The sequence below is a fragment of the Sinocyclocheilus grahami genome, unplaced genomic scaffold (genome assembly GCF_001515645.1).
Source record: "Sinocyclocheilus grahami isolate Dianchi unplaced genomic scaffold, SAMN03320097.WGS_v1.1 scaffold517.1, whole genome shotgun sequence".
Classification (NCBI taxonomy): Eukaryota; Metazoa; Chordata; class Actinopteri; order Cypriniformes; family Cyprinidae; genus Sinocyclocheilus; species Sinocyclocheilus grahami.
Genome location: NW_015505696.1, coordinates 1182530 through 1210233, shown reverse-complemented (window position 1 = coordinate 1210233; position 27704 = coordinate 1182530). Strand labels below are relative to the sequence as shown.

The following is a 27704-nucleotide window of genomic DNA, read 5'->3' as shown; positions in this document are numbered from 1 at the left end:
GTTTTTCATGGCTCTGACAATGGTTCGCTGGAGTCCCAAAGCCTTAGAAATGGCTTTATAATCCTTTCCAGACTGATACATGTCAACTGTTTTGATTCTCATCTGTTCTTGAATTTTTTTAGATCGCAGCATAATGTGTTGCTATTTAAGCATGCTTCACTTTGTCAGACAGGTTCTATTTAAGGGATTTCTTGATTCAACAGGTCTGGCAGTAATCAGACCTGGGTGTGGCTAGTGAAATTTAACTCAGCTTTCTAAAATAATGTGGTTAATTGCAGTTCTTTCATGATTTAACAGGGGGGGCAATTCATTTTTCACGTAGGGCCACGTAGGATTGGACAGCTTTATTCCCTTAATAAATGAAAACATCATTTAAAAACTGCATTTTGTATTTACTTGCATTATCTTTGTGTAATATTAAAATTAGTTTGATGATCTGAATCTTTTAAGTGTGACAAATATGCAAAAAATTTAAAAAAAAAACTTTTCACACCACTGTAGATAATTAGTCTGTGAATTATCATTTCTGTGCATTTATTCATGTTGAGATGAGATTCCAATTGTCTGCCATTATTAAGGATTAGCGTGCACAAACCCCTCAGCAGGACCTGAAGGAAACATGTTCCACATTAAGCAGAGCAGAAGCTCGCTGTCTCCCGTCTAACAGCACATCAGAAAGTGTCAGTGACAGTGATGCGGGCGTCTGGAGAGAGTGATGTCAGAGGGCGTGGCCTCGTCCTGCTCTCCTCGCCCCTGCAAATTACTTCTGTCAATCCTGCCACCATTGCCGCGGTGACCTTCTTTCCGTTTCATCAAGGATTATTAGTTAGCAGAATTTATTTGCATTGTTAATTCTTTCCCCTCAACTATCTGTCTCACACATGCACACACACACACACACTCTCTCACACACATATGGTATCTCAGTAACTAATAAGCCTTTAATAGCTGCTGTTTGAAGCTGGCTCTTTGAAGCATCTTCCCAGGAGCTTTGCAGAAGTCAGCAGACTCCATCTGAAGGTGCTGGTTGGTGCTATCTGTGACTCTGGGAATCTGAGTCTCAGCACTGCAGTAACAGAGACAGCGTTTGTCTGTCTATATCCGCATGATTTTATTACACACTGTGTGTTCATCATTAGGCACTTCTTTTAAAATAAGTTACAAAAGGTTTTGAAGCTATGTTTTTTAAATAAATGGTCAATGACAGGAGGTGCTTAACCTTCAGAAAATGTTCATCATCAATCCTTCAGAAGATCATCAGCCCCTTTTTCTAGCAAAGAATATGAAATAACAATTCAAATTAAATAAACAATTCATAAAACTATATATAAAATATTCATAATGGCTATATACAGTACACTTTGAGAAAAAGGGCACAAAAGCTTTCAAAGTTGGCATCTGGGCTGGCATCATTTCAAAAGGTACACCTCTGTACCCAGTGGTGTATTGTAACAAAGTAATAATACTTTGTTATAGTACTTAAGTATTTTTTGGGAGCATCTGTACTTGAGTTTTTATATTTCAGCCAACTTTTACTTTTACTCCACTACATTTCCTAATTAAAATGTATACTTTTACTCCGATACATTTCCCTGAAGCATATTCGTTACTTACTACAAAATAGTCAGAAGAACATGGACTGCAGGAAAGCAGGTTTGACGAATCAGTGGTCTGCTGTCTGCAAGTTAGACTCCTAAAAACACCTTTGCTCATGTGCAAAAAAGTGTGTGGCTGCGCGCACAACTGCGGATGATTAATTTTCCACTCAAGTCGAGTCTGGGGCGTGCGATACAGCATCATCTGCGATAATACGGTAAGTGTTGTAATTTGACTATTTTGTTCATGTTTTAAATTATTTCAAATATCAGTATTCAACGTTTTATGTTAAAAATAAAACATTATTTATGCATCTGTAAGTGCAGGTTAAACGCATCCATGTCCCCTCTGAGATACATAAACTGTGTAAATACATCTAAATGCTATTTCAGATGCAGATTCCAGAAATGTTTTCTTACGTTGGAATGAAAGACACTTAAGTACAATAAATATCACATACTTTAAGACTTTTACTCAAGTAATATTCTAAACGGTGTCTTCAACTTCTACCAAAGTCATTTTCTGGTAAGATATCTGTACATTTACTTGAGTATGGCTTTCAGGTACTTTATACACCACTGTCTGTACCTTACTTACCCCTTAAAAGGACATATTAGTGCCTTTTTAAAAGGCTATCACTCCAGTGACAGCTTTTTTTTTGTCTCAACTGTTCATGCTGTTAAATAATTGTTTCCCACATCCTTAAAGGTGCAATAGGTGATTGTCTTCAGAAATTTTTTGTAATGCTGGTTGATAGTCTCTTCACATCCCGATAGCAATCATAAATACAGACAAATACATTTAGACCACTTAACTCAATGATTGAGTTAAGTGGTCTAAATGTATTTGTCTGTATTTATATATTCTCGGTCCGAGTGTTTTAATATGCTTTCCTACCTGCCTGTCAACGTATGTATCTGCATACCCTGTTCGCGCAGACAGGATACGACATCAGCGCGTTCACACACGCTGTGCAGACAGAGCGAGGATGGCAGGCAAACATCAACAACCCGATCTTCCTTCCTGGAAGATGTGGTAGTACTTTTAAAGATTTCTCACCGGTGAATGACACATGATGTAGCCCAGCGGCTAATCTAGTCCTCGCGCCAGCTTGTTAGATGTGAGCTATGTGCATGAACTGTGTTCCGATCGATATGATCCCTACACAGTGTTCATTGCTCCCTATTCCCTGAGCAGGGGAAATCCGTTGAAGTTTACTTCACTTCGGAACATGGGCTGGAATTGAGAACCGCTGATGTAGCCTATTGTAGTAACGTTGTCTCTGGTCTGTGAGTGTAAATGTGTTCAGGGGGCGTGGCTTTGTACGGCGATTGCAGGGAGGGTGGGACGTTCGCTTTCAGTGCTATCAGGCTAAAGATAGCATTTTCCAAGATCTCCTACTGCACCTTTAATAGTGATCATGACAAAAAAATGTCATGACTTAATCTTTTTCACTTGAGTCACAAATGTACAATGTGCCAGCAGAGTACTGCAGTTTGACAAGCTATACTTCATATAAAACCCTTAAAAAGCAATTTCTATAATTTTTGCATAATTATTACGCATTTCTATCTTTTATGATCTCATATTATTTGAGAGACTATAATGTACAAAAAAGTGAACTACTAAAACGTTTTGCATTTTGCTAAAAAACATGTTAACAACTCAAATACTGTGTGCTACTCTCATTTTTATATATACATTTTATAAAATAAAAAGTAACACTGCTCATAAGTGACAGATTTGACTACTACCCAACATTACATCTGGCATTATGATGGACTCTGAGACAGACTGCAACAGATGAAGATGCCGTATGAAATTAAACCAGCCACTTTTATTTTTATTTTTTTTCCAATTTAAATATATAAAATATATATGAAAGACTAGATATGAAAAAAGAAAACAACAACAACAACAACTGCCCCTTCATTAACAAGCAAACTTTAATTTTGGTCCACTAATTAGGGTCTTTTTGATAACCAATAAGGGTAGAACCTAAAGCTTTAATTTTAGTCATTATATTTAGAATTAGACAGTCAAAATAAAGTGAACCTACAGAGCATTGTGTTCGAACTGCGTGTTATAAGAAAAGCAGCTTGGGTGAGAGGCAGAGCACCACTGAAAATCTGAACAAACAGCCAATCAGACATCTGGCACACTGACAGCTTTGTTTCATCTGTTCATCAAGAAATAATCAAATGCGTTTCTTTGAGCGCATGTCTTTGCAACTAAGCAACACCATTTCTTGTAAAATGTCAATCTGAGATGTCTTACAAAGTCAGCTGCCACAGTGGCTGACAGATGAGCAAAATTACCCTCATCTGTTGGAGGAGGGTCTTAATTACATATTCATGTTTTACCCACTCTGTAAAAAATGTCATGCCTTAAAATTGTATGTTTAGTCAGAGTGAAATGTAAGTTAATTTTAGTGGTGAAAATCATGTTTTTTTAACATCTGTCTGTTTTTTTTTTTTGTTAAATGCTTAGAGACAAACCATGAGCAAATTTATCAGTCAACACCATTGACACACTGTCAGTCACCACCTTAAGACTGCAGTTTACCAAAGACAGACTCAAAAAGGCGGTTTGAAACAGCCCGTTTCCTACCGTAAAAAACATTTAACCAACTCGTGGTGTTTCTACCTAAGGATGTTGATTTTTAGAAGAGCTGTCTGAGATGGTGAATGGGAATGTGGTTTGTGTAACATTAGCAACACATTATTAGCTGTTTGATAATGTAGGCAAGTCAAAGGCTAATTATATCAATTACCGTTACATGCCCAACATTGTAGAGAGCGATATATAAAATGTTTTCCCACTCCGTACTTGTAGATGAGCCTATATAATTCACTCTTCTTCTTTTTCTTTAGGATCAGTTTCTGGTTTAAACAAATATGGCTGACTTACTCCAGTATTGCCATTTGCCAATGTGTAGATGGTGTAGCTGGTGTGACTGAGTGGGGGCGGAGTCTAATTTGAATATTAATGATTCCACGTATACTAAATGAGGTAAGTGTGTAGAGTTATATTCAAGACATTTTAAGGCATGTAGAAATTATTTCTATGGATATAAATATGTAATTTGGATATCAAAGACAAGTTTTGAGGGATTAAATTAGTGACTGCAGGGGAACTTTAAGTTAAGTTTCATTAGCAACAGTCATTATTTTGCAGTGCATGTGATGTAATTGGTTTGGGATTGGGATGTTTAGCTGACCTGAAAGGAAAGCAGTGATCCCATCTCCAGAACTTCCTTAGACTGTCTGGGGAAATTCAGAACAAGATGCAAAATTTCCTTGACACAAATTAGGACATCGATAAACAAACTACAATAATAAATGAACAAATACTGTTCAATGTCAGTGGTATGTAGGGAAAAGGAAAAAAATATCGGGTAAATAAGTTGTTATTATTGAAATAAGAAATCCAGCAGCTTTAATTACTTCTTTATCAGGCCCCGGCATCCCTGCGGAGCTGTGTGTGTGTGTGTGTGTGTTTGTGTGTGTGCGTGTGTGCATGGCCTGTTTGCTGTAAGATAAACTGCAGTTTCTCTTGGCTAATAGCTGCAGCATACAAATGTGCCTGAAACTCCAAACACATCGAATCTCCTGCGGCACGCATTGAGACAGGACGAAAACCACACACACCCATTAAACAGGTTATATAACCACACAAATCTTCTGACAGATCAGCCAATACTTAAAATACACCTTGAAAAAAATGCCACATCTACTAGAAAGGATAATCAGGAAAGAAATAGAATCACATCGCTCTTAAAGCAGCTTAAGGCAGTCGTGGCCTAATAGTTAGAGAGTTGGACTTGTAACCCAAAGGTTGCGGGTTTGAGTCTCGGTAGCGGCAGGGATTGTGGGGGGAGTGAATGTACAGCACTCTCTTCCACCCTCAATACCATGACTGAGGTGAGACCCTTGAGCAAGGCACCGAACCCCCAGCTGCTCCCCGGGCTTCTCCAGGTGTGTGTGTGTGCGTGCGTGTGTGTGTGTGTGTGTGTGTGTGTGTGTGTGTGTGTGTGTGTGCGCGCACGCACTTGGATGAGTTAAATGCAGAGCACTAATTCCAAGTGTGGGACACCGTACTTGGCTACACGTCACGTCAAATAAATTAATGTCTGTGGTGCAAAACATAAATTCCTTCTTCCCTCGAGCTTTCAAAAACAGTTGCAGAACATTAGCGGCGGCAAAAACATATTTTGCCATGATGTTGTTTTTATGTAACGGTTTAATAACAGAGCGAGATGAAGCACGTTGTTCAGGTATGCATCCTTGAACAGAGTGCAGAAGAACAGAAGAGATCGAGCAATGAGAGAGAAAGAGAGAGAGATAAAGAAAGCCTCAGGGCTGACGGCAACACACTGTCTAATGATGAGCTTTAGAGGCGACATGCAGCGCTAACTACCCAGCATGCTTAACTGCATGCTTCTCTTTTGCTCCTTACATAACATGCTATGTTACCGAGTACACTTGTTCTGCGACGATCTGCATGTGCTCGAGGCCATCTCTGGTTAACACCCTCTCTACATTGTAAATTAGCAGAGGACACCACTAATACATAAGTCGCTGAAAAAGCCTGTGGAATTTCAAAGGACTCCTATAGAGTTTCCTTCACTTTGTGCTCATGAACAGTGGGCAGAGCTATATAGCGTGTAATGTGTGTATGAAAGCCTTGATGTGTTTTTACAGTCGCTGCAGTAACAGGATCTCCCTACAATAACCAGGTAATCAAATACACAGAAGAGAGGGGACTGAATCATTTTGTGCCCGATTCACACAACCAGTGACTGCAAACAGAGTTATCAAGGACCTGAATGTACAAATCTGGGTTTTTCTTTCTTGAAAGTAAAGATGGTGGACCAGCAGCGGTTTCAACATTGTTGATAAAAAAATGGCCCAAAATATTTATTACCAGCTATAAAACTGATTTTTCCTCATATATACACACTAATATTCAAAAGTTTGATGTCAGTAAGATTGATACTTTTATTCAGCAAGGATGCATTAAAATTATCAAAGATTTCTATTTCAAATAAATACTGTTCTTTAGAACTTTTTACTCATTAAAGAATCATGAAAAATAAAATGTATCACAAATATGAAGCAGCACAACTGTTTTCAACATTGATAATAATTAGAAATGTTTCTTGAGCAGCAAATCAGCATATTAGAGTGATTTCTGAAGATCATGTGACTCTGAAGACTGGAGTAACGATGCTGAAAATTCAGCTTTGCATCACAGAAATAAATTACATTTTATAATATATTCACACAGAATGCAGTTATTTTAAATTTGAATAATATTTCACAATTTTACAGATTTTACTGTATTTTTGATCAAATAAATGCAAAGCAGAGCAGAAGAGAGTCACAACTGACCTTTACATTTGCTTTACTTACAGGCTAAATCTTGGTTACTGATAATTAAAAAATCCGTCACTGACAAAATTCTACACATCGCTCAGTCTAGTGACTGTATGTTTCTGACAACTTCATCTATACATAAAAGAAAATTATTTTAACATTTAAAATTGGGGACTCTTGCCTGACAGTAAGTCAATAAGACAATAATTCGTGGACAAGCTTCTGCTGTTGAAGTGAACATGGATTCAGCTCTAGCTTTGGATTTCTCAGCGTGAATCTACTGAACAGGACACATGGACAGGTGGACGGTCAGGTCAGAGGTCAGGACTCCACCATGGCACCACACTGGCGCCTCCGAATCAGACGGAGTATGTGAAAATCAGACGCTACATTCACAACGGTTTAAATGCCATCTCATATTACAGTCATTAACACATTTTTAAAGGCATGTGGGTTTCCCGCATTAAGAAATCTTCAATATTCTCATTGCTAAATTAAAGTTACATAGACTCATATTTTCTTTGCCGATTTGGGGGATTTAAATGTGCAAAATGGAGGCAAAATATTTAATAATCAAACATGCATGTGGTGTGAATGATGCATGTAACAATGCAGTGAACTTTAGATACAGAGACAATGACTTGAAAACAAGTTGTTCTGAATGCAGGTGTTATTGGCTGTGTTACTACAGCCGTTCATTTAAAACATTAGACTTTCCACTATAATTAAACCACTAAATTTCCACTAAAATTCCACTTTATATTTCACTGCAGGCAATGTAGGCAAGGTAGTTAGTTTACCGGTTGAGCAGCCAGGACATGGTCCATATTTAGGCTATTCCATCTCAGTCATCCAGTTTAACAATTGAACGAATACATGGCTAACTGCCTCCTTAATAAAGTGCTTCTCTGCCAGACCGATTCCACCCCAGCTGGGTAAATGACTAGTCCTGTTGTGGCTACTTCACACACTGCTGTGTTGCTAAGCTAGCAAAGAAATGAACCAATGCCCCCTTTCAGACGTGTACTCCTTTCATATCTCAGTGTCTTTGAACTTCCATTTCTACTTTCTTATTTGCTCAAAGGACTGAAACAAGGGTTCCAGAAGAGCAAAGGATGATCATAACAATACCAACCAGCCATGCAGAGTGACCTCGAATAAAAGATAGAAAAGACTAAGAGCAAGACACACAGGATTTGTAAATAACCCTGAACCAGCTTTTCACCTTCATTTAAATCTACAGAGAAAATAATCAGAGCAGAACAAGGAGCAGAGTTCAAAATGACACATTATGGGTCAGGAATCTCTCAAAACCTGCTGAGAACATGTCTGGGTCACATTAAGCACCAAAATCAAAATAGTTTTCTGTCAAACTAATAATACAGTAAATAAGTACTATTTACTGTAACTAATAAATAAGTTATAAATTTATTAGTAACTAATAAATAAGTAAAATGGAATAAATTAAATAAAAAAAAAGTTAAAAAAAAAACAACATTTGTGTGCATTAAACATTTTGGGTGAAAAACATGCTACAAAAATTAGTCTGTGACGAGAGGGGCGGGGCCGAGAGCCGTGGGAACGGAGCGAGGCTGGTGGAGTAAATGCTAATGCGCGTCACCTGCGCCACTCACCAGTCTCAAGTCCCACGGAGGAGCTCCGGAAGGATAAAAGGAGGAGTGACGACAGTGTTGGACGAGAGAGGACCAGGCCTGGACTTTATTTTGTGTTTTGTGTGCGGCAGTCGTCCGCGAGGGGCTGCCGCTTTACTTTCATTTTGTGTTTGTTTATTTTATTAAAGTTTTCTTTAAATGTTCGCCGGTTCCCGCCTCCTTCTTCCCGTGACTACGAACTGTGTTACATGGTCATTGTCAACAAAATAAATAAATAAATAAATCTTACATTTTTACTTTGATTGTGGGATTTAACATGACCAGAACATGTTTTCGTGAGATTCAACCGTACCATCTCCAACGCTCTGGCCTGAGGGTCTGAACATACGTGAGATTGTACATGTTTGTGGGAAAGCAGTTTCTACTGTGAAAAGCAGTCTGGAGGATTTGGAAGGATATCTTTCAGCGTTCACTGACACCATCGCTTTGAGCGTAAGACAGCTGAGCTGCGGTCTGTGATGTGAGGTCATACCTCACACATCCTAAGGGAAATTAAACCAAATTGAAGCTCTTTTTTCATTTATGACCATGGCTGATGACGCTCAACATTTTGAGCATTTAAAAAAACTGACCAATGTAAATATGACTGAAATGTCCTCTCAGGGTTTAAGTGCTTGAACGGCCTAAAACCTGATAAGAAACCCATCACACACACATATCTGGGATTCATTTCACCATCATTAACGTCTGCCACATATCTCCCAGATTAACAAGACATATTAAATTGGTAACCATTTAAGAAGCATGACATGTTCACAAGCAATAAGGTTTTAACTAGAATTTATGATCCAATAAAACTTGAATTAAATTCAGGGCCTATCGTCCCTGCCATAAGGAAATCCATTAGGCAACATAATGATTAACCATAAATATTTTAATATAACACAGGAATATTGCATATTCCAAAAGAAGATATCTGCATCTCTTTCACTATCACATATGCTGTCATTGTTTAAAATCTGTATGACTTTATTTCTTCTGTGGAACCAGCGCTGTTATCATAAGCATATTCATTTAGTTTAAGTTGAAGTACTAAAATCACTAAAACTAAATAAGCTAAAAACTAATACTTAATAAAAAGTATATAGACATATTTTTTAAAGAAACTAATAAAAATGACAACAAACACAATAAAACTTGAAAATGAAACTGAAAACCAAAAATACAAGAAATAAAATCAAATGTAAAATATCAACAAAAACTACAATAGTATATCCATGATGTTAAAATAGTAATAAAAAAAATCATACAATGAAAGTCAATGGTGTCTAAATTTGTTTTGAAACTCAATGAACCTCAGTGACAAAAGCAGCTGAAACATTCTTTAAAATATCTTCTTTTGTGTTTATTTGAAGAAAGAAAGTCATTCAGACTTGAGGGTGAGTAAATGATGACAGAATTTTCATTTTGAGTGAACTCTCACTATACTGCAAATGCTCAGTCAGAAAGTTGGGTTACACTTTACTTGAAGGGGTGTGCATAAGACTGACATGACACCTTCATAATCATAACATGACACCTACATAATCATGACATGACACATGTCATGAATATGAAGGGTTTTTATGCATGTTTATGACAACTGTCATTAAGTGTCATTCGCTCAGTTATGTCATTTTTAATGCAAAGATGACATTGTTTGAGATGTCTTTGTGATGGGCTATGGTTAAGGGTAAGGGTAGGGGTAGGGTTAGGTCAAATAATGTCATATTTGCATTAAAAATGACATAACTGAGCGAATGACACTTAATGACAGTTGTCATAAACATGCATAAAATCTCCTTCATATTCATGACATGTGTCATGTTATGATTATGAAGGTGTCATGTCAGTCTTATGCACACCCCTTCAAGTAAAGTGTTACCGAAAGTTGTCATGCTTTGATGAAGCTTTAGACGTGATGTTTCTGAAAAAAGACTGATTGAAATTGCATATATAGCTCTTCATCCAAAGAAAATTCTAATGTGCAAACCTTTTCATTTCAATAATACATGATATGTATAGAAATAGAGTACAAGTAATGCTATCTCTGAGCTCCCGCACACACTTACTCTGTATATTTAGTCCCAATATCAAGTGAAATGAGAAGTGTTCCTCTGTTGTATCACCTCCAGTGTCAATTATTCAAAAGCCGGTCTCAGATCAATTTAAGGTGGAGAAGAGAATCGAAATGCTTAGAGGAAAAGATTTCAAGCAGTCAACATTTCTGTGCCTCTCATCTGGATCAAACAACATCCACACTAACACAGAGAGATTACAGCGGCGAGGAAGACACAGATTCAGTGCGGCAGTTTAATGAGAATGCGATGAAGGTTAGCTTGACATTCTGAACTTCAAAGAAGACAAACAAATAAACAACTGAATTAATGAGCCGTGTCAGCTTGAGTTACATGTCTGTACCATGGGGCACTGTGAATGCACTGGCAATGTATCATGGTAGCCTATACATACAACTACTATATCTGAAACACCACTTTACTATGGTACCGCCCAGTACTTTATAAAGAGTTGTAACCAGCTGAAAAGAGAACATCTGAAGCAGAAGATGGGATATATGAAGGGCTGCGCACATTCACATGTAATGCTGATTATTTATGCATATTCTTTACTCAGCAGCAGCGTGTGCATGTGTGTTTATGAACACTGTAGGACTGGCTACTAATGAGAAAGTCCTCCTTTACCAGAGCTGTAGTAATCTTCATCTTTCATATTTCATCACGCTGCACATTCTGATCACAGACATCAGTCAGCAACTCTTCCCTCCAGCATCAGGTGCACCTTCTGTCTGTTCTCTCGTCTGGCTCTTTCGTTCTCTACAACACTGGGTTTATAATCGCTCTGTAGTGTGGATACAACAATAGTGATTTCATATAACTGCCATATGTGCAAATGATGGGTTTTAACCAACCAGCAAACACATACACTCTATAGTTCTGGATGATATATGGAATATTCATGACATATTTGGAACGTTTTTGCTGGCAGGGAGCATTGTGTCCTATTGTGGCCTTTTTCAACATATGCAGATAAATACTAATCTTTACATCTCAGTGTTATATAGTGGCACATATAAACATAGATAGATTTTGTGTAGCTTGTCAGTCTACAGCTCTGTGTAGTAAATGCCGCTCCATCAGAAAGCACGTGCTGGAGATTTACTACTAACCACCAGAAGCGGCTTTACTGACGAGAGTCGCATGAAAATCGCATTCGATTTTTTGCCCAGCCCTACTTCATATGTTAAACATTTCAGTGATAGATGGGTAGAAAGACAGAAATCTATTGTGATAGATAATCTATTGTGCCCAGCTTGTGCAAACAGGCAGCTTTTACCAATCCACCATCACATACGCTTGCTCACACACACACACACACACACACACACACACACACACAAACACACACACACACACACACACACAGTCTTCTGACGGTGATTTTAGCTGCACATAGTGTTAAATGTCTCCTGCAGGTGGATGTGGCAGGTAGCCCAGTGTGATGCTGAGGAGGGAGGTGTGTGTTTACCCTGCTGCAGTACACCACTGATGGAGAGCTGAGTAATTGATATTTTGCTAAAGTCTAACTCAGCTCAGTGGGGGACTGGGCCACTGCCAACCACTGGAAACTAAACCTATGTCATCGATCAGCAACTCATTGTGTGTGAAACGCCTAAATGGAAATGGCATGTTGTAATTTCTGCCCACTGCCCTGTTATACGCATTAGCTGATCTTTGGAAAGGCCTTTCTAACAGCTTCAAGACGTAAGCAGGCGAGCGACGGGGAGAAGTAAACAGATGGAGTCTGTCTGCGGAGCATGTTTGCCGATAAGGAATGACTTTAGTGCGAGAAATACATTTGCAAATGTCTATGGGATAAAATTACCTGTCTGAATCACCTCATCTATTTGCATGCAGGGAAAGTGATGCTATATATTGGCTTTCTGTCAGGGGAGACATCTGTGTACAAGTTTTACATTTATGTCACTTATAAGTTGCAGCGCTCTAGTTGACACTTCCTGTCATTTTGGGAAAAGATACCAAGAGGAGTTTTTCTTTTCCAGGGTGGAACATGCAGTGCATTTTCAGGAGATCTCGAAAAGGCCTTGCTCTTCTTGAGCTCAGATTTAGCATGCTGATCATTGCAGTGAAATCCCTTTGGGGGAGACTCTCTTTGGCATTCAGGTGAAATCATTTGTTATAGCAGCAAGAACGGGACTGCAAAACTCAAAGAAAGAACTGCAAAATTACATTGAGTCACCATGTGTACTCAAGCCTTACAATCAGAGAAGTGAAACGAGACAAAATGAGGAAAGATGTGAAGGATAACAACACATGAATAAAGATGAGATGATTCACAAACAGAGAAGAGAATAGAAACAGAATGAGAACAGAAGAGAACAAATGAGCAGAGAAGAGATGAGACACTATATAAAAAAAACAGAACATGCTCAGAAAAGAAACAAGATGAAAATAGAAGAGAAGGAGAACGGGCTCAAAGAAGAGAAGACTTGATTATGCAATAAAACATAAATGAATAAACCCTCAACAGAAGCAACATAATTAGTGATTTATTCTTATTGTCGTGTTGTGCTTTATCTTCACGCTTGATTAGAACCATGTGTTCCAGCATGCAACTGTCAATACACACTGCTCAAATTTGAGAAAAAAACACTTTGGTAACAATCAGCCAAGAAAATCTGCTAGTCTGTGGATGAGAACATTGATGTACACAAAAGGACAGGTGAGAAATGATGCTCCCAAAATAATGAGATCACAGACGTAACACATAACCTACAAACCTGATTCCTGCACAGGTTCAGCCCACCTGCTGATCCGTGGCTCTGAACATTTAACGGCACACAGGACCGAAAGCATGAGAGAGCGTGGCCCACTTTCAACACACTTGGCATCGTATAAACCCACAACTTTCCTTCCTCTAACTGAATTATTCAATTCCCCAGATTACCGCGCAGATATATTACAATAGACACCCTGAGTTGTGCCCTGTGGTGCCGTGCTATGACTAGAACCGCCTTTATAAGGGGATGTTGAATTTCAGTGAGCTGTAACTGTGTACTAAAGCAAGCAGCCACATCGGCTCTTTGTCTCAGACCAGGGTTTGAACTGAGATTTATCACCATGTAGTATCAGCACCTCCATATTCCTCATGTTTGAACATGAATCCAGCTGCAGTGTACAGCATGCTCACATAATGACACATATCACCTCTATCTGTGTGTGTGCTGTAATCTACCGCAGGGTCACAGGGCCAGGCATGGAAAGATCACTCTATCAGAGCTGCAGGCACAGGTAATCTGCTCAAATGTGGCCTGAAATGAACTCGAATCTAGAAACACAAAGGCACATACACACACAACTCTTACCGAAAACAGAGGCAGCTATCAGAACGCTGCACATGTTCCAATCCTGTGGTAGAGTGTGTGTTTGTGTGTGTGTGTGTGTGTTTCTTCCCCTCACAGTCCTGTGAGATGGAGGGCTGATAAGCTTCATAACCATCAGCAGAATAACAAACCACTGAGAACAAAATGCCTGGTCTGGCTGAACTTCTTACAGTTTCCTACAGTCAGCATGTACCAAGATCCCAGTGATCGAACAGAAAACACCAATGAGAGGAAAAAGCAGGAATCATTTTGAGGAGTTTTTTGGTAAAATATATTATAGCAATATCACCTACTCAAGACTGTTGGTTCTTAATATCCACACAGATTCGGCCATAGGCACAGGATCACAGGTAATCACAACAAGTAATATTTAAACCAACAGTGTTTTTATGCAACAGTCCAATAAATAGAAAGTTAATATTGAGTACTTAGATATTAGACACATTACAGTTTTTTACAATCTCTAGGACACATTTCTCAATACTAAAGTCACTTTTTCAAAACTCTTCACACAGTTCTCCTAACCATCTTCCAACTTGACACAGCAGTTCATTTCACATTCAAAATGCACTAAAACTACCAAAACACTTCATTAATGTCTCAAATCAAGGCATTTTTTTCATAAGACTAGCAAAGGTTTTCACAAAACAAACACACTTTCTCACTCATAACACAACAGCACTAACAAAAGGTAGCATTATACAATGTATTCTTTTGTAAAATTTCTTTACAAAACAAGAATGATTATATCTTATATCATTGCAATTTATAATTCACTGCTGTATGTTACATGGTCCATGTTTACATTACAGTACAAAATTATTCCTAAGTTTTACCCTTTTGAATAGATGGTAATGAAAGTGAAAGACTAACACTTGTGAAGATGTTCAGTTACATGCAACTGCTTTGACAGTATTTGATTTTTTTTACATTCAGAATATTTTCTATATGATATTACTGTAGAAATGTTGCAAATTTCTGTCTTATTCGTTTTTTTTTTACTGTGCTAGGTTTTAAACTTAAGTTTAACAGTTTTGCAAAAAAGTATGTAAACGTGGAAATTGGCTTGTATAGTACATCAAGTTTTGGTGGTTTTTGTGTTGAAGTGAGAAAAGAATTCATGTAATCTGACAGATATCGTCAATGAATGCATTTAATGCCCAAGCAATGAAAATTGATCCACAGTTTAGCCCACACAGACTGATGTTGTGCTCGCTGTGTAAAGAGGTTTGAAAAAGTGACCTAACTAAGAAATGTTTCCTAGCGATTGTAAAAAACTGTAATGGCAGTCTATTTTTGCACTGAAATATTTTCAGATAAAGCCACAGTAAATTGAACCACTGTGCATCTCTGCGCAACACACGTTCAAATCAGTTGAACAAATCAGTTGAGGAAATAATTCAATAACTCACTCAAAAGAAAATCGCTTGATTTATTCCTGAACGAATCAGCATTTTCGAACAAATCAGCTGAATGAATGATTCAATGACTCACTCATTAAGAGAGTCCCTCTATTCATTCCTCAATAAATCAGTGCTTTGAATGAATGAGTTGAGTGCATGATTCAATCACTTGATTAATTCCTGAATACACCAGTGTTTTGAATGAATTGGTTGAGTGAATGATTCAGTGCTTAACTCATAAATACAGTAATTTGCTTAATTTCTGAATTAATGGGTGTTTTGAATGAATCAGTTCAGTGAATGATTCAAATGACTCACTCAAAAAGACAGTGGCTGCGTCTGAAATTGCATATTCTAATGACAGTATATACTTTGCCTACTATATAGTAGGGAAGTATGCATATTCGGATGCATCCAGTCACTTGATTCATTCATGAATGAATCGATATTTTTAACAAATTGGTGAATGGTGATGAATGAATGATTTAATTGACTCGCTCACTCATGAAGACAGTTGCTTGTTGCCACCTACTGCCATAAAAATGTTACCTGCAGGAAAAAATGTCACTGAAAAATCCCCTCACAATTTATGTCCTATTATTATGTTCATTTTACTTCTGAAATAAGGCATATTTATGTGGGAAACAGACTGGATGGTATAAAGAGGGTATTTCTTATAAGAATAAGAGCTGAATGTGAGTTTGCAGTGAATTGAGGGGGCTTTTTAACTTTGATGTGAAGGCTAAAGTTCAAGTTCCTCACCCAGAGCATCTCCTAGGTGACATCAACCGAAAAGGAATATTGTTTTTGATGTTGCAAGTTATTAATTTTTCTCCCTTGCAATAACATGTGCTGAAGACTCACGTGCAATAAGAGCAGGGATGTGTATTAATAAAGTAAACAGCATCATTTTTCATTTTATGTTGACTTTAATTAGATCTTCCTGCTGCATTACTGTGTTGGTAACAGGGTAACTTCATTCAACCAGTAAATATTTGCCAAAGCTAATAGTAATTATATGAGGAAACTCAAAGTTAAAAGGAAACTGCCATGAAAGGCTCTTTGCATGATCCGCCCTACCCGAGCTCTAGTTAGTCAGACCACCTGCTGAATCTAACTTCAGCTCAATTCCTGTTTGTCATGTTCTCAGAATAGTAATTATATGAGTGCCAAAGCACAACACTTAACAAGAAACTGAATGTGAGAGAAACCAAAAATGCTAAAGTGTTTCTTTGATTTCACTTCTGCACCATTCCTACACAATGCATGCAATGAATGGAAAAATAACTGCAGTTGGGAATCTTCATGAAGTGCTAGAACAATACTATGCTGTTAGAAAGAGAGAGTGTATTCTTACCTTCCAATACAGTGAGTTTAGCACTAGTGTTAATTTCTCCAGCGCTGTTGGTAGCTGTGCACTCGTAAATAGCCTCATCTCGATGTGTCCGTAATGGCTGGATCCGCAGGACGGAGCCTGAGCCGTCATCAAACTCTATTACCTGAAACACACAGGCCAGTCATATACCAGTCAAAGGAATAGTTTACCCAAAACGAATAAAATAAATAAATGAGTAAATAAATTCACTGCAAGTTACTGCATGGCTTGTATTATATACTAGTATATATAGTATATTGTATAATATGCTTGTATAATATAGTGCACAAGTTGTATGAACTACTTTTATGGTGATTTTTTTGACAGTATAAATCACCATCCACTTTTCTTGTGTGGACAAAAACATTCTGGCTAACATCTCATTTTGTGTTTCATGGGGGTTGGTAAAGGATGATAAACCTGCCATTTTTTGCAGTGCTAATTCTTGTTAATAAAAACATGGCAGAAATAGCAATTACCAGCCAAAATGTCTTGAGTACCAAAAAGTGATAAAACCAGTTGGAAACAATCTCACTCACTCTTATTATTACAGTGATGTTAAAGAGATCAGCTCCTGTACAGTATAAATTCACCTCATTGGATGTGTGAGACACAGAGAGTTAAAGTACATGAGATGCTGGTGCTGTCAGAGATCGTCTCGTTCACGCTCAATCAGCTCTGTTGACAGTGTGAGGAGGGTCATCTCAGGAAGCCCTCATGCCTGGGTTGCCGTCAGCTTCTCTCTGTTTTTAGCTTGACTGCCAAATTGAGATCAACCTGCGCTCCCCTGCTGCAGCCCCACACTGTCTACACTGATGTTGAAAACAAGTGCAACACTCCCTGGAATGAAATACTTCAGTTTGAGCTTATAAGCTTTCACAACAGAATAGCTTTAAAGGGGCCGTATTTTTGCCACAGTTCCGTAGCATCAATTTTCTTCACCTTTATATATTTAGTTAAGATTTCTTACATCAAAAACAGTCACAATGTGTTTTTCATGATCATCTGTACCTTAAGCTAACCTTCACACTGCTGCTCATCAAGGCGGGCAAAATTGCTGAATATCGAATAGGTGCTGACGTGTAAACAAGCTGTTAATGTGCTCAAAGTTAGCATCATAATTATAATTTCTGAGCCATTTTTGCAACTTAGTTTCAATAAATGGTGTAGTCCACTTGTATGCTGCACATACCAGTGGTGCCAGACTCTATGCTTTTGTTGCCTTGCTCTCTACTACTGTCTCCTAAGGCATCATAACGGTCATAAAACCTCAACTAGGACTGATCTTGAATATTCTACATCGGGAAAAAAATAGCAAATAGTTCTCCATAACTGAGTCTAGCTTTAGCATGTTGCTAAGTTAAAAATAATACCCTAATAAGCATACAACAGCACAGCAACAACATAAATACTTGATATAGTGTAATAGTAAACTTTGTAATTAAATGGAGTTATATAACACTCATATACAATGTTATATACAACTTAAAATAACACAATTTTAACACAATTTTAAGACCATTTCTAATCAATTTATCTTGTTTTCTAATGCTGCCTACTATTTGGAACAGGAAAGTTTTTTGAAGTCTGATTATGTGATTATGAATAATAATAATAATTATTATTATTATTACTACAGAAATAGCAATGACCTGATATTATGTCTTAAAACCCACTGATTCATCAGATTATTCATTATAAGATGATTATGAATGCTGCTTATTTTGGCAGCTCACTAGATTTTGGAACAGAGTTATATATACATTAAATATTTATGATAATTAAAATAATGATATATTATTTATAATAAATTAAAATGAATTTATAATTATTTAAAATGAATAATGTATATATAAATTATCATAATCATAATAATATGATAATGAATGAATTATAAATATGATTATCATAAATAATATGCAAATAATGACTTGCACTCTGTGAATGATTCATTACAAAGAACCGATTCATAAGAATAATTCATTTGTAAATCAGACTTCAATATTTTTGTTGTAAAGAGATACAAAGATATGATCATTATCATTTTAATGAATTTAATGAATTTACTTAATCTTTTTTAATTCACTCCTATAATATAAAGCAGACTCAAAACTAAGCTAAAATAATGCTAAAATCATGTTGCTATACGGTATATTTTAACTATGACCACTGTGTCCATGACCAAGACACTTAACATCAGTATGCTCTATGGATTATTCCTGTGATAACTGCACTGCAAACTGATGACATCTTCATAATGCAGTCCATGTATTGAAAGCCAGCCAACACCACTGCTCAGATTCAACCTCGGGCATCAGCACACCTCTCTACTCTGGCCTGATACAGCCACACAGAGGCTCATCTGGACCTGATGCTAATGCTGATGAGTTTATTGTGGCCTCTGTTATGCCCCAGACAGTCAGATGTGAGGTTTTTGGAGGAGTGAGCAGAGGAGGTCTGACAGGTCACCCTGCTCTCTGGCCAGTAGTAGCGAGCTCATCCCTCACTGTCCTGGCACTGATGCAGTCTTTGCCTCAGCTGGCACATTCAGCAGTGGTACAGTTGGCAATACAGGTGGCTCAGGTCTGCTGTGGTCACTTTAGGGTGACCGGATCTTGGACAGTCATCTGTCATGCTGATCTGCTTAAACCTTTTTTTGCACTGGCTAATATACTCTATATCTTTTCTAAAAACCATAAAATGTCTGTAATATCTGACAAATGTCACTGACACTGATGCAGTGCTCGGTAGATTAACTGTAGTCAGTTACTAATAGCAAATTACATGATAGAAGTTGTAGTAAGTAACGTATTCTATTGCATTACACGCATTAGGTTATATATTCTATAGACTACTTTCGATTACTTTTGGATTACTTCTGACCTAACTTGTTTATCACATTAATTTGAATAGGATAATCTTGAACCATACTGATATAAAAAAAGATATTCCATTTAGGGGGTACTTCATGCAAATATATTAGGTCAAGCAGGTTTGGATGCATTTTTATTTTTAATGCATTTAAAAGACAAGAGTCTTCCAAAGACATAGTAATGAAGTGTTAAAAAACTGCTCAAATGCTGTGTGGCCGCACAATTTTCTGTGTAATTTTTTAATTTTAGTTTCTTATTTGAGTATCATTTCATTAAAGAATAATTTCATATTTACATAATAATAATAATAATAATAATAATAATAATTTTTTATTACATGGATAGTTCACCCCAAAATTAAAATTATGTCATTACAGTAAACTGTTTTAGTTACTATTGATGTTACTATGATTGTATGAACAACAACAACAACAAAATACTGAGACATTTCCTCCAGGGGGATAACTGAGTGGCCAAGTTTGGCAGAATTGAATCTCTCTCAAACAGCAACTTTAATTTTCCAGTCCAAAAAGAAGTGCTGCATTTCTGTTATTGCCGTCAGCATTTTTTCGCCTTGCTGTCTAATTAAAAAATCTCAGTGACCACAGTTCTACCTAGGATCAACCCTGTGGTGCTCGCAGACTACATATGTAATTCAAGCTCACTGCACTTTATAGCTTGGTCAGTTCAGCATAATCTCTGTTCAGGTGTCAGCAGTGCTGTATGAACTCAAAGAAACACTCGACACTCGGCCTGGTGCACTCTACAGCTCAGAGCGGGACATGATAAAAGCTGAAACCCCTCACATGATCTTAATCAAAGAGTGCTGCTGTATAATATGGGATGCCTTGAAGTCATTGGTGAGGAGAAATGGTATGACCTCTGTTACATCTGATTTAATGTCGTGGCAAAAGAACAGCTGGCAGGAAGCAGGTCGATCTCCCATATGATGCTCAACTTCACATCTGATTAGAGCGCGGGCACAAAGAAAGCACATCTTATTATTTCAAACCCACCTCAAAGCGCTGAGAGCTGACTTTCTTGCCCTTCTTCATCCAGGTGATTCGTGGTTTGGGCTCTCCGACCGCCTGGCACACGAAGGATGCCACCCCTCCAGAAATCCCTGTCTGATCTTCAGGAGTCTTAACGAAACTCGGCATGCCTGCGAGAAAAAGAGAGACATTAAGACACTTTTACAAATGCAGGGGGAAAAAATCACAGATCTCTTTAATATATCATTTGTTTGCCGTAGATAGCAGTTCGATAAAATGGAGAACAAATGGAGAGTTAATTTTTTTCTCCTCTCAGTAATCTCAAATATTTTTCTTTTAGGGTTTTCAAAAGTGATCTCAATAAATTATAAAAAAGACCAAATCATGAACTTTAATTTCCTTAATTCATTCATTTATTTTTTTATTTACTTTTATTTTAACAGAGAACTTGAAAGACCAAATCATGATCTTCACTATCGACTTAATTGAATTAAATTGAATTTAATTTGGTAACACTTTACAATAAGGTTCATTAGTTAAACATTAGTTAATATATTAACTAACATGAACTAACCATGAGCAATACATTTGTTACTGTATTTACTAATCTACGCTAACGTTAGTTAATAAAAATACAGATGTTCATGTTAGTTCACAGTGCATTAACTAATGTTAACAAGATTTTAATAATGTATTAGTAAATGTTGAAATTAACATTATCAAAGATTAACAAACGCTGTATAAGTGCAGTTCATTATTAGTTCATGTTAACTAATGTAGTTAACTAATGAACCTTATTGTAAAGTGTTACCTTTAATTTTAACTGACCAGTAGTCAGGCCAGTAGACGACTAGCTCACCAAAAAATATGTATATATATTAGAGGTGCGACGAGACACTTATCCCACGAGACGAGACGAGACATGAGACTGGGTTCACGAGAACGAGACGAGATTTTTTGACTTTTTAAAAGAAATCCTCAATGATGAAATATATAGGGAAAAATTGTCTTTTATTCAACTGAAAAACACAAAATGCAAAAAAGTAGGTGCATTTTGAAATCAACTTGTACTTTATGAAATTAAACATCTATTTTAATAACTTTTATGCGGTAATAAACAACATGTAAACACTGCAAGATGTTTTGCCACAAACTCAACTGACAGACAAGTGATTGCACAAAAATTATGAATAAAAATAAATAATAAACAACATAAATATCCCTTTAAAGTGGAAGTGAAGCAGTCAGTCAAGTTTACATTATTTAGTAAACTGATTTCCACTTTAATAAAAAAACATATACAGTAATAAACACGATTAATGTATCCACTTAAAAGAATAAAGCAGTGGTCCCCAAACTGGGGGGCGCGGCAAGGCTGAGGGATAGTTAGGGCCCTATGAAATCCGTATATTTTTTTCCTAAATTCCATTTAATTTTTTTCCAAATTCCGTTTTTTCCATTTAAATTTTTCTGGATTCCATTTTTTTTTCTCAACTCCTTTTTAATAGTTAAATTAAATTGTATTAATTAAAAAGCATGTCTTATTAATTAAAATCATGAAACTTATACATTTTCACATCAGTTTATTAAAAGTTTAACAAAAATTACAAGTTTTGGGCCCTATGAAATGCTTTATTTTTTCTCACCATATTATTAATATTTTTTATTGTTACCAAATTCTGTGTTTTAGCATGTCTAATTATTTAAATGCATAAAACAACTTAATTTATTCATTTTTCTCTTAAAGTATCCATATTAATTTTTTCGCTAGTTTTACTCAAATCAAATGCTAAAATGCTCATGAAGTGACTCTCAGAGCAGTTCTGGAGGTATTGTTCATGTGTTTACGTCCTCATTTAGTGAGACGGCAGATGCTGAAATCACCGTGAGTGTCAGGCGTGCTTCAGTATGTGTGTAGTAAACGAAACCGCGCGTCTGCGCCATTCATTAACAGAGACAGGCAGAACATGCAGGATTCATATTTAAATTGACTTTTGCGACTTAATACTTACAGATACTAGTCCATATCGTGATTTGATTTAAGTGTAATGACCTACTTTTGATTAATTCATTCAAAATTTGACAAATTCTGTGACATTCCGCGTTAAACTGTGAATTCTGTTTTTATGACTGGATAAAGACTACACTGCGCAATTTTCCCACTTATCATGCGGCCACTTGCCTGATATAATATCTAAAATATCTTACATACCACCACTTGTGAACGAGCCAGTGTAATGCAAATATACATGAATGGCCCAGCCAGAGCCCTGACTTAAACTCAATTGAGCATCTCTGGGGAGACCTAAAAATGGCTGTCCACCAACGTTTACCATCCAACCTGACAGAACTGGAGAGGATCTGCAAGGAGGAATGGCAGAGGATCCCCAAATCCAGGTGTGAAAAACTTGTTGCATCTTTCCCAAAAAGACTCATGGCTGTATTAGATCAAAAGGGTGCTTCTACTAAATATTGAGCAAAGGGTCTGAATACTTAGGACCATGTGATATTTCAGTTTTTCTTTTTTAATAAATCTGCAAAAATGTCAACAATTCTGTGTTTTTCTGTCAATATGGTGTGCTGTGTGTACATTAATGAGGAAAAAAATTAACTTAAATGATTTTAGCAAATGGCTGCAATATAACAAAGAGTGAAAAATTTAAGGGGGTCTGAATACTTTCCGTACCCACTGTATATGAAAGGTCTGCGCGAGGATATCGTCACGTTCTCGCGAGACACATCGGATCTCTTCACACCCCTAATATATATATTTTCTCAATTTACTCACCCTCAAGTCATTCCATTACTTTCTTTTAAATTAAATACATTTACATTTTCATTTGCACTCTGATGGAGAACACAAAGCAAATGAGCAAAGTACATTGGAGAGTTGTATCAGGAGTGAACAGCAATCTCAGTCTGTTTCTCACACAAACTATCATATGACTTGAAAAGGATGGAAATATAGTGCATAAGTCATATGAACTAGTTTTGGAACACTTCAATTTTTTAAGCTTGAAAATACACAACAGAACCTTGAACATTCTGCATAAGAACGCCTTTTGCGTAACCAGGGATATTATAGTTAACTAAAACCATATAAATCCATTTTTATTACTTGAACTAAAATAAAATAAAATTAAATAGCTTTTATTTCAGCTAGCTGCCAATGCAACATTTCTCATTTCCATTTAGTTTAACCTGATGTACTAAGATAACCAAAAAACTAAAAACTAAATAAAAATGAATAAAAACTACAATAATAATATATATTTTTTAAAGTTAAATTTTAATTTTAAAATTAAAATTGAAAATTAAAAAATTATAATTAGTTCAAAATGTTATAGGTTTTACATATTAAATTATTATTATATTTTTTTTAAACTAGTATCTCATTGATCTGTAATCTGAGCTGGAATGACATTCTTGGGTGATCTATTCCTGTAAGTCTCGTGAGCTATGATGGAGCAATCGCTGAGCAATAAAACTGTCCTCGCTAGAAGCGTTGGAACAAAAGCAGATATTTTAACAATGTCTAAACTCTGCCTTGAGCTAGACCTCCAGGACGGTACAAGTAATGTTCCTCCATGTGCACTGGGTCACGTCCCTCATGGTGAGAAACAATAAATACGAGCAATATGAGGGAATTCTATTTCCCCTATTGCCTAAGCTCTTCGCTTGGCTGTACTCGAGATAAGAATAAACTGTTTATAAGCCATGAGAGCTTCATCTCCGAGGATGTATCAAAAGCATAATTAAATGCTCTGACAGAATACGAGCCATGGCAACCCAAACAAATTGAGCTCCCAGTCCACCGCCATCCCCTGGTGAAAGCGTGCCTGTAGAGGAACAGAGAGCTGACGGGAACGTAATTAAAGATTCCAGCCATCCAGCTCACCGCAGGGAACAACAGATATATCATAACGTGCGCTGCCTGCTTTGTTTACCTCTGTCTCTGGCTACAGATGCATAATGCAAACTGCTGGCCTCGCTGGAGACAACGTCTTCATCTTTTCTTTGGCAGGAACTGTCTTGGTCCCAGTTTCTGTCCAGGGGACCTTGTCATTTTGCCTTTCTCTAAATCTCTGGCTCTCTCTCGCTTCACGGCACTGATGTCAGCAGAATTGATGTCATTATGGTCGCCCTCGCCTGGTGCAGTGTGTGTTCAGAATGTAGACTGCCAACTGATTCTCTGACTTCACATGAGGTTTATGGCAACTTTCCACAAGACATTAATTATATCACATACTCATGCATACATCAGCTAAATGGGGACACACTACTTCTGTTGTTTTATATAAAGCCAATTATAAACACTACAGAATTGTGATATAGATAGATAGATAGATAGATAGATAGATAGATAGATAGATAGATAGATAGATAGATTATTAAATTTTTTATTTATTTATTTATTTTTTTAACTTTGAGAATATACTTTTTGCCAGAACTTCTGTTGACAGTTTTGTCTTTAAAATATAGTCTATATTTGTGTGTATATGTGTAAAATATGTATTGTGTCGAGTCGGCTGCCTCCCCCTAATTATCTGTCCCTTAATCGCCGCCCTTCGCCAGGCTCCCGACGGGAGTGGGTGCGTGAGAGAGGAGGGGCGCTGAAATAGCCAGGGCTGGCGGCGTGTGATGGGGACACCTGAACCGAATGGAGCCTCATCACCGCCGCTGTTTAAATGCCGAATGCGCCTATCCTCGGGAGACCGGTCTCTTCCCCGTGCATGCACGCTGGGGTCCTCGTGGGTCCAGGAGGGGTGCATAGAGGGACTCCCGTTCCGTGTCGTGAGCTACTGGACCCGCGGTCCGGAAGAGAATCGCACCCATTACACAGCCGTCGGGCCAGGATGCCGGGCCGTCTAGTCCCTTCACACGCCGGGGCCAAGGCGAGAAGGATGCAGCCGCCGGACTCCGCCCCTTACCTGGACCCTTCCTTCCTGACCACTGCCCTTCCCTGCACGAAGAACGCAGCACAACGAGGACACCAGATCCCCTGTTTTATTTTGGACACTTGATTCCCCTTTCTTCCTGGACACTTTGTTTATATTTCGTTAATAAAAACCTCTCCGAGGCCTGACGCCACACCCACGGTCTGTCGTGTGGTCGTCCCGTGACAGTATGTATCAAACCTACATGCGCATACACTCGCATATGGTGCATGCTGATTTTAAACAGAAACACAGTCTTATTCACACCTCAGGATGAACGGTTCTGTATATTAGCATCAACCTCCCCTGTAACACCTGAGGTCAAACTTCCTCTCATGACTGATTCATCAGACGGCCGCCCTGCCAGATGACCTCTGACCCTGGATGTGTCACACAAGACAGGCATCACAGATTCTCAGTCACACAAAGCTCTTTGTGCCTGCTATAGCATGCTGGCCTCCTGCAATATTTACCGTGTTGACTTTCATGTGTGTTCTTCAGGCAGTGCAAAGCAATCTGCTGCCAAGGTTTCTGCCCTCGCTCTACCTCACCAAAACACAGGACACTGAGGTTTCTGAGCATTTTCATGTAATCTGCCAATCAGAGATGTATAAATCACACTAGTTCAATCCCAGCATCCTTCTTAATTCCAACTCTTCCCATTTTGCCCCGTAAATGACATCCACTTTGAGTTTGAGTCAAGTCTATTGCTCCATAATGGACTGACAATTTGCATAAACATTTTGATTGGATAATTTATATTTCATCTTAAGAAACAAGTGCCTAGACAAATCTAATGTAAACAGAAGTTCATGCCTGATAAAAAAAAAAAAGCTCATGCATGATGCAAAACATTTCTAGTCATGACAACAAAAGCTTCAGTCTGATGCCGTATAAATACTTCATTACAATCTCATGATTTAATCATAAAAATTTTAAATTGGAGCTTAAAAGCAATCCACAAACTCAAAAACAGAAGCATTTGATTAAAATTAGTGTTTGTATGTGAACAAAACCCAATGCAATGGGATCAAAGCCGCAGAGACAATCACATTAGCCTCTTTATAAGAACTGAATCTTCTGAGACTGAACCTGCTTAACCCATTAAGGCCCTAAACATACTATATACAGTATGTGCAAGTATGGCATATTAACGCAAACGCTTCTATAGCTACTGTTGACAAGCACAATTTGCATTTTGTTTCAAATGTTTTAAAGTGTTAAAGCGCTATATAAATAAAGGTGACTTGACTTGACTTGACTTAAAGTACAAGTGCATTCTCAGCTATGCCACAAAGAGTGCTATATATAGTAAGCACTGGCATTAAAATATCTTCATTTTTCTATCTTATATTTTTCTGTATTTTTCTAAGTACTGTCAGGGTGGAACAATACGATCTTGCTGAGAAAGTTACAGTTAGTTTATAGTATGTTTAGAGTTAGCTAGCTGAATACTAACACTAACAATACACTAATAATAACATTAATGTATGATAAACAATCATATTTGAAGGTAACTATCGCCTCCTTGAGTAATTGGGTTTGATACCGCTACATGCAATAACATGAAATAACACTGTTTTGCTACTTTTTCTCTTTATCTTTATTCTCTAGTTAGTATTCTAGTAAATGTTAAACCTTCCTCTCTATTATAAATGTATATAAAAACACCAAAAACAAACAAACAGGGAAATTGTCTCCTTATACCTACAGAACTTCATAAAAAGTAAATAAAATAAGTAAATATAATTATATATATATATATATATATATATATATAAACAGTAACATTTTACATTAAGGTTCCATTAGTTAATGTATTAATGTATTAATGTTAGTTACTGAAAATACAGTAGTTAATTGCTAATTCACAGTGCATTAACTAATGTTAACAAGCACAACTTTTGATTTTAATAATGCATTAGAAAATGTTGAAATTAACATGAACTAAGATTAATAAATGTTGTAGAAGTACTGTTCATGCTTAGTTCATGTTAACTAAAGTAGTTAACTCATGCTAACTAATGGACCTTATTGTAACGTGTTACCAAAAAATCTATATAAATCTTTGAATAT

The 27704-nt window shown here is 37.2% G+C and overlaps 1 protein-coding gene across 1 annotated transcript in view; it reads right to left on the bottom strand.

Annotated features, from left to right (window-relative positions):
* Positions 1 to 16193: 16193 nt before the first annotated feature.
* Positions 16194 to 27704, bottom strand: part of LOC107554865 (receptor-type tyrosine-protein phosphatase F-like) — a 70724-nt gene continuing 59213 nt past the window's right edge. The window contains exons 3-5 of the mRNA XM_016237503.1: positions 20716 to 20861; positions 16809 to 16950; positions 16194 to 16225 (exon numbers count right to left, since the gene is read on the bottom strand). Coding sequence (XP_016092989.1) covers positions 16194 to 16225; positions 16809 to 16950; positions 20716 to 20861 — 320 coding nt within the window. The remainder of the gene's footprint in view (positions 16226 to 16808; positions 16951 to 20715; positions 20862 to 27704) is intronic.